At 41.5% G+C, this 12,129-nt stretch overlaps 1 protein-coding gene and 1 non-coding gene across 3 annotated transcripts; both read right to left on the bottom strand.

Moving 5' to 3' along the window:
- Positions 1 to 4,075: 4,075 nt before the first annotated feature.
- Positions 4,076 to 4,147, bottom strand: TRNAD-GUC. Its single transcript has one exon. It is a non-coding gene; the product is annotated as a tRNA-Asp (tRNA).
- A 219-nt stretch (positions 4,148 to 4,366) lies between these two features.
- LOC120712238 (golgin candidate 3-like) lies at positions 4,367 to 10,620 on the bottom strand. 2 transcript variants are annotated; one of them, XM_039997987.1, is made up of 15 exons: positions 10,263 to 10,620; positions 9,311 to 9,409; positions 8,995 to 9,078; positions 8,761 to 8,904; positions 8,388 to 8,520; positions 8,218 to 8,282; positions 7,945 to 8,115; positions 7,729 to 7,830; positions 7,112 to 7,219; positions 6,614 to 6,907; positions 6,462 to 6,527; positions 5,951 to 6,153; positions 5,399 to 5,453; positions 5,134 to 5,319; positions 4,367 to 4,977 (listed from the first exon to the last, which is right to left on the bottom strand). In XM_039997987.1, the coding sequence occupies exons 1-15, from the start codon at positions 10,455 to 10,457 to the stop codon at positions 4,681 to 4,683; spliced, it is 2,202 nt and encodes a 733-aa protein (XP_039853921.1). In that variant the 5' UTR covers positions 10,458 to 10,620; the 3' UTR covers positions 4,367 to 4,680. The 2 variants fall into 2 exon arrangements, with proteins under 2 accessions (XP_039853921.1, XP_039853922.1); XM_039997988.1 differs by having other exon boundaries at positions 9,021 to 9,078; positions 10,263 to 10,306.
- Positions 10,621 to 12,129: the final 1,509 nt, after the last annotated feature.

Below are 12,129 nucleotides of genomic sequence, written 5' to 3'. Positions count from 1 at the left end.
GCATCTTAATCTAATTCGCCCATTAAAACCTTACTGCAGGGACTAATCTTAGTTCAATCAAGATGATTACTTATATAATTTGCACATTTTCACACTGCAGAGGCTTAGTAGATCCAATCTACTAATTGCATCATACTGATTTGCATATATGAATATAAAACAGATCTAATCTGCTATTAACAGAGGCTTAAAACTTGATGGCTCTGAATATTAGGATCACGATAGAACTAAGTAGGCTCTTGATACCGATTGTTAGATTTAATTATCCATGAACAGGATCTTAGCTTAGTCTAATCATGATCACTAATTACTTAATGCGGAATTAATTAGATTAATACTGACCAGAATCTTTGAATCCATGAACGCCTCTGTAGTTGTAGTAGTAGGGCTGATGTAGATGAAGTAGAGTTTAATCTTCACCAATTAGAGAGATTTGGATCTCTTGTTGATGAAGATCTTGATGTCGATGATGACCAGCAACTCCTGTCGATGCCTGCCACGAAGTAGATGAGGAAGTCGCGCTTCCAGTCCCTCCAGTGCCCTAATTGATTGGTGTTTTGCTAATCGCGAGATTAGCTGATTAGGGTTAGAGAGGGTTCCCCTCTACCTCATATTTATATACAGCACTGTGGGACCGGGGCCGACTTATAGATGGAAACGTTAGGTGTACCTGCCAATCACGGTACATGACTTATTTGGTATGTTATCTCTAATTTGTGGAAATTATTTGCCATGTAGATCTAGGTTGTTATCCCGAGATCATAAATTTCCAACACTAAGATCTTCTTCGGTCGTGTTGCAAACTGCCATGGCTAGGGCAGCGTATTTATAGTGTGAGAAGACAGAAGAGATGCCACCAAGCCGTGTGTGTTCTGCTTCTGCAGGAGCTATAGCAAAGCAAAGAGTGTAGCACTTGTCCACCGTTGATTTTGTCCTAGCTGAACGGCTGATCCGATCCTCACACACAGTAAGGTTAGGCCCACACGCTGAATGGCCCGTGCTCTTGCGCTTGCACCGATCTGCCAATGGAAGTTAGGCCAAGCAATGGATCCTTTTGATATGCATACTAGCTACCAAAAGTTTTTTAAGTTTATTGGCTTGTGTAAGAAAAAATGATGGTGGCGAGACTACGTCACTGCCTATTCCCTGGCGTTTGCGAGATTGATCACTTCATCTTCCATTCCATGCATCTGCATGTGAAGCTAACAAGGCATCGGTGGGCTAGCTCTGCTCATGCAGATTTCGCAGGACACCATCGCTTCCTTTCTTTCCCAACATGTGTATCATTGGCTTGGTGGAGCAAGAGATGAGCTTGCAGGTTTTGGGAAAGGACATCCAATGGCGTATAGGATGCCGCTTGTGGCGTCGTCAGTGATGATTGGTGATAACAAACTGTAACAGCATTGACTTATCCGTGATCATAGAATTAAGTTTATTTGTACGTGAATTTGCTTTTTTTTTGACGAAAATAGAGTTTTTTTTTCTAAAAAATTGAGACGGAACTCCAGATCTAAATAAAATATAGATAAATCAAAGTTTTAAATAGCTAGCTATAGCTTCCGCTATAGACCGCTATAGCTTCTAGAAAGGGCAGCCGCTATGGCATTTAACCCGCTAAAGCCGGCTATAGCCCGCTAAATGTCGGCTATAGCCCGCTAAACACCGTAATGGCAACTCTGCCGCTAAACGTCTTAGCCGGCGATTTAAAACATTTTGAACACAATAAAACCTCCTTCCAAATCATGAGGGTGTGATGAGGATAATTTTCAATTTATCAGAGGTAACCCTTCTTTTTTTCCCAAGCAATCCGGAGATTGATTACTGTTCGATAATCTGTTTCCTGGCCTTTTGCAATTTCATACAATAAGTCATTGCAAGGATTAAAATGCTGGTTGTGAAAATATTTTGACTGATATAGACTAATACATCATAGACGATATCTTTCTGTAATTGTATAGCATGATGTAGTGTAACTGCACAATTCCTTTGAACAGACACGTATAATACTAATTGAAGAATACAGAAAAGCATGTTTCTATATGCCAGATTTAACCAATTTCTGCATCTTGCGTACACATGCTGGTGGGTGGCTCATCACATTATGCTCTTCGCAGAATGTACAAGCTCACCATGATACCAAAGGATGGCTCTTTAGAGCCAGCTAGCTGTTCATGATATGCTTTGTCACCACATGCAGATCATAAATCCTAATTAAGGTTCATAATAATAACTCTGCTCTACAGTTCACGTAGGCATACATGGGTGCAATTGGAAAGGTAGTCGGCCCAACATACGGAAACAACTGAAGACGCAGAGGGTAGAACTTATGACGGCATCAAGTAGAAGATCGATCTGCACAGGGCATGTTGGCGTTTGCATCCATTTTATAACAATTTAAAATTTACAAGTTACAGAGAGACAGAGATCATAACGCTACTAGGGCATTGTCGATCAACTTCAGTAAGTAATGTATATATTTTCTTTGCTGCAGCCTGCAGCATTTCAACAAACATGAGCATCTGTGAAGCAGATGAACTTATCACTGCCGGTCGCTTACTTTGGAACCGGCGGTGAAAGTCAGCTGCAAACTCCATACTTCTCCATGGCAGTGAAGCAAGTGAAACAAACCAGGTAAGAAATTCAAATTGACGATGCTAATTCTTAAACAAGTTAAAAGTCGGGTCCATGGTAAGCGATTATAGGCCTGCTCGTAAATGTGAGGATGGCCAGATAATGGCAGCAGCCAGCAGAGGATGATTTCTGCAATATAAAGAAGGCAGGAACTGATATTAGAGATCCAGGATTTGAAGCAACACCAATGACAGCGACTGGTTGGACTACTGAAGATGATCTAGCACAGGTTGTCATCAGAAATTCATGGTCGAAGTACTGTTTCCGTTTCCTTATCTCTGCAAAATTCCAGAACTCATTGAAATATAATATATTGAGGAGCTGTAGTAGTCACAAACAAGATCATAAGAGAAGATGTGCATCGGTGCATACCACTATGTTTGAAAGCTCAACGAGAGAAAATAAATTTCAACAAGAAAATTACAACATTTATCTAAGGAAAGGAATAACTCACAAAAGACAACTTGATCGAAAGGAATTGGAAAGGGGGCGGTAAATGTTGCTTTTGTAGTTCTGATGAGAATACAAAACATCAATTTTTTTGATTCCCATGTAGCAAAATTCATTTGGTATGCTATGTACTTTACTTTCGGCTTTCACCCACCTTATAGTATTACAAATTTCTTGTGTTCTTGGCTTAGAGGTTTTTCTCTGAAGCTTGGAAACCAGTTGTTAGTAGGAGCTTCGGCTATGTGCTGGGATATTTGGTTAAGCCGAAATGATGTAGTGTTCAAACTTCAAACGATCGTATCTTAACTCGTACTTGCAGGTCATCTTCAGAGGACAAGGTTTTGGTCGTAGTTGTCTAAAGAGGAAGCGGCGAATCTTGTGAAGAACAGTTATCGGCGCTTGGAAGGGGTGGTCATGGAGCTCTTCTCTAACTTGGGATGGAATTTCAGAAACAGGATTGACTTGTAGTCTCTCTGTGCTTGTACCTGGTTCAGACCAGTTTGAGGATGTTCGTTTTCTAGCTTGTGCTAAAGCAGTCTGCATGTTGTGTTCGTGTCTGTTGGCTGTAGGAATGATCTGAGATCGGAATTTTTTTCCATAATCTATAAAAATATGAAAAATACAAGGCAAGATTAAGGAAAAGGTTATGGCGCATGCATGGGCGTTCGATGCATTACTGCACCCAAGTCAGGATGCTTTACTGCACCCAAGTCAGCTGTAGGTCCATGCTTCTGCATGTCAGTGAAGCAACTGAAACAAACCATGCAAGAAATTCAGATTGGCGATGCCAATTCTTAATTCTTAAACAAGTTAAAAGTCGGATCCATGGTATGCTGTTGTAGGCGATTGTAGGGCTGCTTTGTAAATGTGAGAATTGCCAGATAATGGCAGCAGCCAGCAGAGGATGATTTCTACAATATAAAGAAGGCAGGAACTAGGATTTTAAGCTACACGAATGGCAGGCACAAAACAGCCAGAAAGAACAAAATAAAAACGCCGTTGCCGGGGATCGAACCCGGGTCACCCGCGTGACAGGCGGGAATACTCACCACTATACTACAACGACCTCGCTGGTTACCATATTAGAGACACCCCTATTTACTTGATTATAGATGCGGAGGAGGTTCCATAAGTACTCCCTTCGTTCTTCCGTGGGTAACAGACATTCTGTAGACTTCACCGCCCTAACATCGTCGAGGAAAGTGTAAACATTAACCAGGGTTTCAGGCACAGCTCCTTTTCTCTTCAACATAACAAATCACAATACTGCACTGCACAATTCCAATACCAATCAATCAGTTTGGATGCAGAACTTTTTCTCTTATTCATAGCAGTACAACACCGGTACACAGGGTTCCAATTCTGTATGATGAACAATTCTGATTTTATCTCCATCCCTTGTGTAGGGTACGAGACTAGGATTCCATTTACATACATATTGCCTTCTCTACATGCCCAAGGAGAAAAAAAAAGTAACTTTTGAATCAACTACTATCATCTTCGCAGTCAACGAATGAAACAAATAGCTTAACCTTTGGATGCAGGACCACCCCAGAACAAAAAGGAATCCGATACTGTACAGTGTACACTTGATTGCAATCATCTTGGAGGTGGTCTTGAAAATTGAGTCGGCACGGATGAGTTTGATGATGATGCGAGTGGAACTGTTGAGAATTCAGAGTCTGGACGGCCAAACACATGTGGCCTTGTGTTTGTGGAAGGGCCAGGTGCCACATTTGAGGGGTGCTGTGATCTTTGTTGGCTGCCTGACGAACTACTTGTACTAGTCGCCGTTTGGCTCTCGTCCTGCAACTGCTTTGCAGCTTCTGAGGCTTCCCGTTTCTCCCTTTCTTCTGTCTCCTTGAGCAGGAAGTCCACCCATAGGTCTGCGAATGACTGCACATAATGGCACGAGGATACCAATATCAACCAACAGGTTGTAACATAATGCAAAGCTTCAGCTTATTGGTTCTTAATATCTGCTGAGCTTTGGAAGAGAATCACATAGTATTATGAAAGAACAAACCAAGGCATTGGACATATAGATCCCACCTGGCTATCCTGAGATGTTTGAGTAGATTTGCCGGATGAACCACCACCAACAATTCCTCCGACTAGGCGTCCTGGGAGACCCAAAACACCACGGACAACACCCTTACCGGCATTATTTTGTGCAAAGCCAATCCTTTGCTTGTCTTCCTCAGAGAAGCCAAGCATGCGAACCATGAGGTCCAGAACCTGCCAATATGGATATCATTCGATAATATACTTTATTTTGAAAGTACAAGACACTAATTGATTTGGATAAACCATGCACCTCTTTGCTGTGATTCCGCTGGAAGTAAGTGACTAGCAATTTAATCACAATGCGCCTGCAAGCAAAATTTTGTTAACTGTATCTGTTGCATGTAACACATAGCGTTTAATGATGTCCAATAAAAGTGCAGGAAGGGGAAAAAAAATCTATGTACACAAAATATCTTGCTAATTAGAGAACTACAGTACAGGACAGGAAGAATAAAAATTGGAATGTTAAATTGCAGATGGCATGGTATGGTCACAGATTAACCAGCAAGCAAGTACTCTGGTTTCATTCATCAATTATTTTCCGAAGAAAGAGAAAAGATGAGAGGAAAAAAAAGAGAAGGGAAATTTTGTTAGCCCAAATTTTCCACTTTAGATATCTTATTTTCCTATAAAGGTTTGGATATCAATGTTTGTCCATGCTCATCTATATTGAACTTAGTTTAGCATGTATTGGAGAAAAAAATGTCTTTCCTAAAGAACACATATACATAGCTACAAATTAGCAGTATTCCATATATGGATTCTCTAAATCATTACAGAAGACAATGTAATCATTACCAACCTGTCAACGGAGTTATCTGAATCTAATGACATCCTATTCACTGTTGTCATGCTTTGTTCTAGCGCACGTCGCAATCTTGAGTTGTCATCCTCAAGCTTCTGCATGGAGTGCTTCCCATCTGCTAACATCCTCTCTGCTTGTGAAAGTTTGGTAGCCATATCTTCCTTCTCCCTTCTTGAAATCTCAATCGTTTGATTTGCCACCTGCATAAAAAGAATATGCCTTAGCAATGTCGATTAGACACCATCAAAGTATGTGGGCACACCAAATTTAGGCATTCATGAATCTAATACTCCCTCCGTTCCAAATTACAGGTTGTTTTGGCTTTTCTATTTCATAGTTTTTACTGCATATCTAGATATAGTTTATGTCTAAGTGTATGACAAATACTATATATCTAGAAGCCAAAACAACATACAATTTGGAATGAGTATAAAATAAGAGGGAAAATCAAAGTACTTAAGTTGATCAATGCTTCGTCAGGCATTTATATAGTCTGCTCTGCTTTTACCTTTAATGCCTCAGATAGTTTAGATAATTCTGCCTTCGCAACAGCTAAATCACCTCCAAGCCGTTCCTACATACATATTAAAGACCATGATCAATCTGAAAAATTGCAGATTATTAAGTTCCAAAGAATGATTACTCTAAGAATTCAATCACCTTGGCTTCACTCTCAGCATAGTACTGTCCAAGGGCAGTCTGAAGATTTAGCAGCTCCACATTTTTTGATTCGAGTGCACTCGTACAGCTAGCAAGCTTATACTTCAATTCTTCCAGCTGTTCATTTGACCTCTGGTGCTCTTCATTTATGATCCTTTTGTTCTCCTGCTTTGTTATCTCAACCTTCAAAGCCCTCTCTAACTGCACTATATGAGCCCTTTGTTGCTCACAGATTACCCGCAATTCTTCAATGAGTTTACTATCTTCATCCATCTTCTCTTGGTCCTCAAGGTCCTAATGAAGAACAAGGATTTATCCCTCAGTTTGCACATCATATTGTATTGTTCCTTTAAACAGCTTATCACATTTGCATAAGATATTGCATATAACTTGTTTAGAAAGTAGAAATAACGCAAAGACCACCTGCTTTGCCTTATATCACTAGTCACTAGTTGGGAAAACAATTCAACAAATTACAAGATAAGAATGTGTGGTTACCTTATCTAACAAATGTTGCTTCAGCCGAGCCAAATCTTGCACTGCTTTGTCCCTCTCACGAGAAGCATCCTGTAACGCCCTTTTCAACAAATCCATTTCTTCCTTAACCTTCACAGTAGAACTACAAGCACATCAGTACTTTTATTTTCTTCATCATTTAGTGGGATAGCCAGTACTGTGCAATACAGAGCACTGCAGTGTTGACCTAATAACTATTAGTGAACACGTAATCCATAGTGAAATGTACTTTTATTCTCTTCAACATTTAGTGGGATAACAGGTACAATGCACTACAAACTAATTCATTTTGTTTGTTGGACCATAACTCTTTAATTAAAAAGTAATCCATTGTGAATTGTTCAAACTAAATGATACTGATAAGTTTAGGAATACTCTTAGTAGCCAAATCTGCAGTACATTTCATATCAGGAAATCAAGAAGCTTATATGTATCGAGGCCTTGATTCCACAATAGACATCAACTTCCAAAAAATCAAGATAACAAAGTGTTGCCATTGAACATAAAATGAGGCCCAAGTATCTGGCCATTCATCTTCCAGAGACATTGTTACCATACAAATTATATATATGAGGCACAGCTTCGGAACACGAGTGTACCTTTTCCGAGTCAGGTATTTTGTTATCTGATGTACTGTCAGCTGTTTTTTGTGAGGTACTCTTCATACTCTTGAGATCTGCCTCAAGCCTGGCTCTCTCTATCTGCAGAAGGAAACTTCTTTGTTGTCAAAATCTTTGCCATAGGATCATTGCATTTGCAGGATTTAGTATATAGCAGTGTTAGAAGTCTGAAGCCGATGTACAAAGTATTAAGACCTTTAGGTCGGAATTCTCCTTCTGCAGAGCCATTAACATATTCCTTAGGCTCTGAAGAGACGCATCTGAAACCTGTTCCTTGTCCCTTCTGCTCAACTCATCTTGCACGCGTCTCAACTCTGATTTCTTCTCATTCAATTCCTTATGCAGCTCCTCCATGCTAGTCGATATCTATAAAGTATATAAAAGGATCATATCCATGGAGACCAAACTTGTATACTGCAGACTGGATCAATATACATATGCATCTACTTGCAAAGAAAACAAACTTGCCCTCTCTTTGTTGATCTTGAGTTCATTTAGTTCTTGCTGGAGAAATCCATTCAGCTTGTTTTCATCTAAAATGCAAAAACAGAAGATTTATGTGAATAAAGCTATGTATATTTAATATTGGCTACTGACTGTTTAAAAATAGAACAAATTGGACCTTTGCTCAAACATACCTTCTAGCCTCCTTTCTATTTCAGTTTCTTTCTTGGATTTATTGCTGAGTTGTTGTTTCAATTGTTTGATTTCATTTTCTAGACTAGCCTGCTTGATAGCAAAGGATGCTCTCTCTTCCTCCAACACATTTCCCTGTAGCATGATTTGATGTCAATAAAGAGCAGTAGTAGTTATTCAAAATTAAAAACAGGGTTCCTCTCAATGTAATAAGCAACATCTTTAAGATGAAAGTTGTTCTTTTTAACACTTAACGTAGGAGAAAAGGAATATCGTCAACAACATTCAAATAGGATCAGGGTGTGAAGACAACACAACCTATGAAGTTACAAAATAACATTAAGTGCAATGTAACTGCGTATATGTTATAACTACCTTATGATTCCCTGTCACCGAATGCAGACCATTTGGCTGGATACCATGGGAAGAACCGCCACCATATCCATTCTGCTTGGTGACGTCCAATGAATTTTCCTGAACTGCATTCCTTTGAGCTCTGGGTGATCTTTCCAGAGTACCCTGTGAGATTTGAAGAATGCATCATAGTGGCATATATCATAATGGATGATAAATAGTAACTGTATAAAAGTGAATAAAACACTGAATTACATTAGAATTGGCTGAAACTGCCTTACAGCTCTCCAAATTTCTTTTAAGAGACCCATTTTCCTCGCGAAGTCTTCCCAGTTGTTCCTACAAAAAACATACACACCAGATTTGAGAAAGCTTGTAAGCCCCATAAAATCAATGAAGTTATTTATGTTTCTAATGACATCAGATAATGATACATCACCTTTTTATGATGTGTTAATTAAACTATATTAAAAATGATTTTGATTTTGAAAAACAATGTGCCTATTGAAAGCAGTTTGGCAAGCAGATACGCAGAAAAGGGAGAAACAGATAGACCTTTAAATAGGTATACCTCTTTTTCCTTCAGCATTGCAGCATAATTGAATGATAATGCCTTTATTTCAGCCTCTGAAGCTTGAAACTTTTGTATCTCCTCCCTGAGTTTAGAAATCTGCAATGGAAATGAAAATACATGGATTCGAAGTTTCAAACTGTAACTGTAACTATTACACTGTTTTCGAATGTATCATGCAGAAGCGGAACCAGACAATGTGCTTTCAGGTATAGTAAATAAGTAGAGCCTCATGCAACATTCCAAATAAAAGGTTACTTTGCACTTGAATATTTGGAAAGAACAGGATACTCAGTAGTAACGACAGCCAATGAACAAAAATGGCTATCAACACATACATAGTACGCCAGTCCCAGGGATAGCTTCTGTGCAATATGTCCTGTAAAATGATCACCACTAACCGCCCCATTTTTTTTACCACACATTATCCTAGCAAGGAGTTTAAATTGCACTGCTTTTAAGTTTTAACAATCTACTAGAACCACCAACGGGCTTAACATGATTTGCGACATTTCTTCACTAAGTAGCCCTAGACGACTAAGATATCAGCACTGCACCAGCTTAGAGAGAACGCATTGTTAGCTACAGTTGTATACTTATGCCCCTGACCCAAACCATATGAATTGCAGCATCAATCAATATTACCTTATGCAAAGGCTAATTTAACCTTCACCAATCTACGTGCTACTCTACCAACGCCCAGCCCCCTTAAACCCAGACATGAGCACTCATATGCAGTACTCCTTTGTTCTTCAAGACAAGAAAAGTAGTAAGTATAACAATGCAAGTTCTCCGATAGTCCGATATCCCAGCTGTGCGTGTGGGCTACGGATTCAAAGTATCGACAGCCAAAGGTAGAGCTTCGGATCCCGCTATGAAGCCCGACGCACCGGAGCCGCCGCTCCAACCAATCGACAAGGCGAATTCTGCCGCTGGGGAAGGGGAGGGTTACCTCGTCGGGCTCGGCGGTGTCGGAGCCGGAGCGGGAGTACCGGCGGCGCCTCCCCGACGAGGGCGGCGTGGCGGAGAGGTCCCCTCCCCTCGCCGCGGGAGCCGACGGCGCGGGGACCTCGTCGGCCGCGGCGTCGTCGACCTCGACGGCGAGCCGGGAGAGGCTCTCCCGGTAGGTCGCGATGGAGCTCCGCATCGCCGCCGCCGCGGGCGCCACCGCTCCTCCTCCTCACTCGTGCCGCGGGGCCCGGTTCGGGGCGGATCCGGCGAGGCCGAGGGGTAGGGTTTGGGGGGCGGTGGCCGGTGGCGGGAGGGGAGGGGAGATCTGGAGAGAGGTGGGAGGAGTGGACGGGGAGTAACGGAAGGATGCCACGCGACGCCAACGCGGGGTTAGGGACGACGATCCCAAGTTTCCCACTTTTTTTTTTCTTTTTCGACGCGTCCGTAAAAATTTGCCGTTTTTTTCTCCCTCTTTTTAAAATTTTTATTTAAATCGTTTCCTCGCTGGGTTGACTTTGTGGCGCGTGTTGCATTTGTACGGCAGGGTAGATCTCGAGCCTGGACGGTGCTCTCGACTTTCGGGTGGCGTGCAATTGGCACTGTGTGTATTCACTATGCACCTTATTGTTGGTCAAAATTTACCCTTTAGGTGGGTTCAATCTGAGAATTTACAAATTTACGATGAGATTTTGGGTCCATTCGGTGTTTTCTAGGTGGGGCTTGTCAATCTAGCAACTTGTTTGCTTTGTGTTTGTGTCTCAGTCAAATCTTTTACGGTTTTGTAGCGTGAGACGTAATAACCCCACCACATAGGAAAGTTTAATTTAAAAGAGAAAACATTGTATGTAGACGGTAACTCTAGTGGGCAATCGATTTCGTTTTGGAAAATTGGATGTGCACTATTGAATGATCCTACTTTTGATACTCCTTCCATATTGTAAAATAAGTGGTTTTAAATTTGTATATTTTATAAATTTGTATAGTAGAAAAAGTTAGTGATCAAAGTTGTTTTTGAAACTATATTGATGTCCTAAACGACTTCCCTCACAGTATGGAGGGAGTATGTACCGTGAAAAGAATCATCTCCAGCTATGTAGTATCAAATGGTTGCATTTCTTTGAAATTTACCACTTTCGTTTCTAACGTCCGACTGTTTTGCACCCTTAGCCAAGCGATGTTCAGAGCAGCGCGGCGGAGCTCACCTGCCCGCCCCGTGCCGCTCACTGGTCCCATTCCGGGTCTCTCTGCCTCCCTAGCTCGTCTCCACCTCTGTGCGTGCAGCGCAGCAAATTGGGGTGAAGTGAAGAGGTGCTCATCATATCCTCTGCTGCTTCTGTCCAAGAAGAGCTAGCTCGCTCGCCGAGTCAAGAGCAAGCAGCTGCCTGTTAGAACTAATCTTGATTTTCATGTATCTGCGTAGTTAGTATCTAGTAGGACACATACCTACATGGCTAGTTTGGTTCCAGATGATGAGCAAGGTGCTGACGTGCCGTGCGACGCGTAGCATGTACTTGAGTCTATATAAGAAAAGAAAAATGACGGGAGCTGGTGTGGGCCGCGTCATAAAATTCCCTGTGTTTTGTTCATGTTTGTTGTGTGTCCACCGGAAGAAAAGCTAGCTAGTGTTTGGGAATTGACACTCTTGAGAGAGTGATTCCTAGCAAAGAGAAGATCAAGTGTTTGTGATAAAACACTTGTGTCTGTGAGTGAGCGATCCCCCAACACTGCCGTGACGCGGGGACCTATCCTGGTACCGTGTGTTTGGTTGGGGGTTGGGGCGGGTTGGGATGGAGCGAACCCACTCCCATAGCTGTTTGGATGGAGATGAGGAGAGTGGGTTGGCTCTAGAGGAGAATATTCCCCTCAGA

The sequence above is a fragment of the Panicum virgatum genome, chromosome 6K, assembly GCF_016808335.1.
Source record: "Panicum virgatum strain AP13 chromosome 6K, P.virgatum_v5, whole genome shotgun sequence".
NCBI classification, from domain to species: Eukaryota; Viridiplantae; Streptophyta; class Magnoliopsida; order Poales; family Poaceae; genus Panicum; species Panicum virgatum.
This window is presented reverse-complemented; position numbering and strand designations above follow the sequence as displayed.

Excerpts from the sequence above, each read along its gene's own strand:
- LOC120712238 (XM_039997987.1), bottom strand. The coding sequence starts at position 10,457 with ATGCGGAGCTCCATCGCGACCTACCGGGAGAGCCTCTCCCGGCTCGCC. Across the intron at positions 8,905-8,994 it reads CAGTTTCAGCCAATTCTAAT|GGTACTCTGGAAAGATCACC; the intron begins GTAATTCAGTGT and ends CAAATCTCACAG. Across the intron at positions 8,116-8,217 it reads TCAAGATCAACAAAGAGAGG|ATATCGACTAGCATGGAGGA; the intron begins GCAAGTTTGTTT and ends TATACTTTATAG.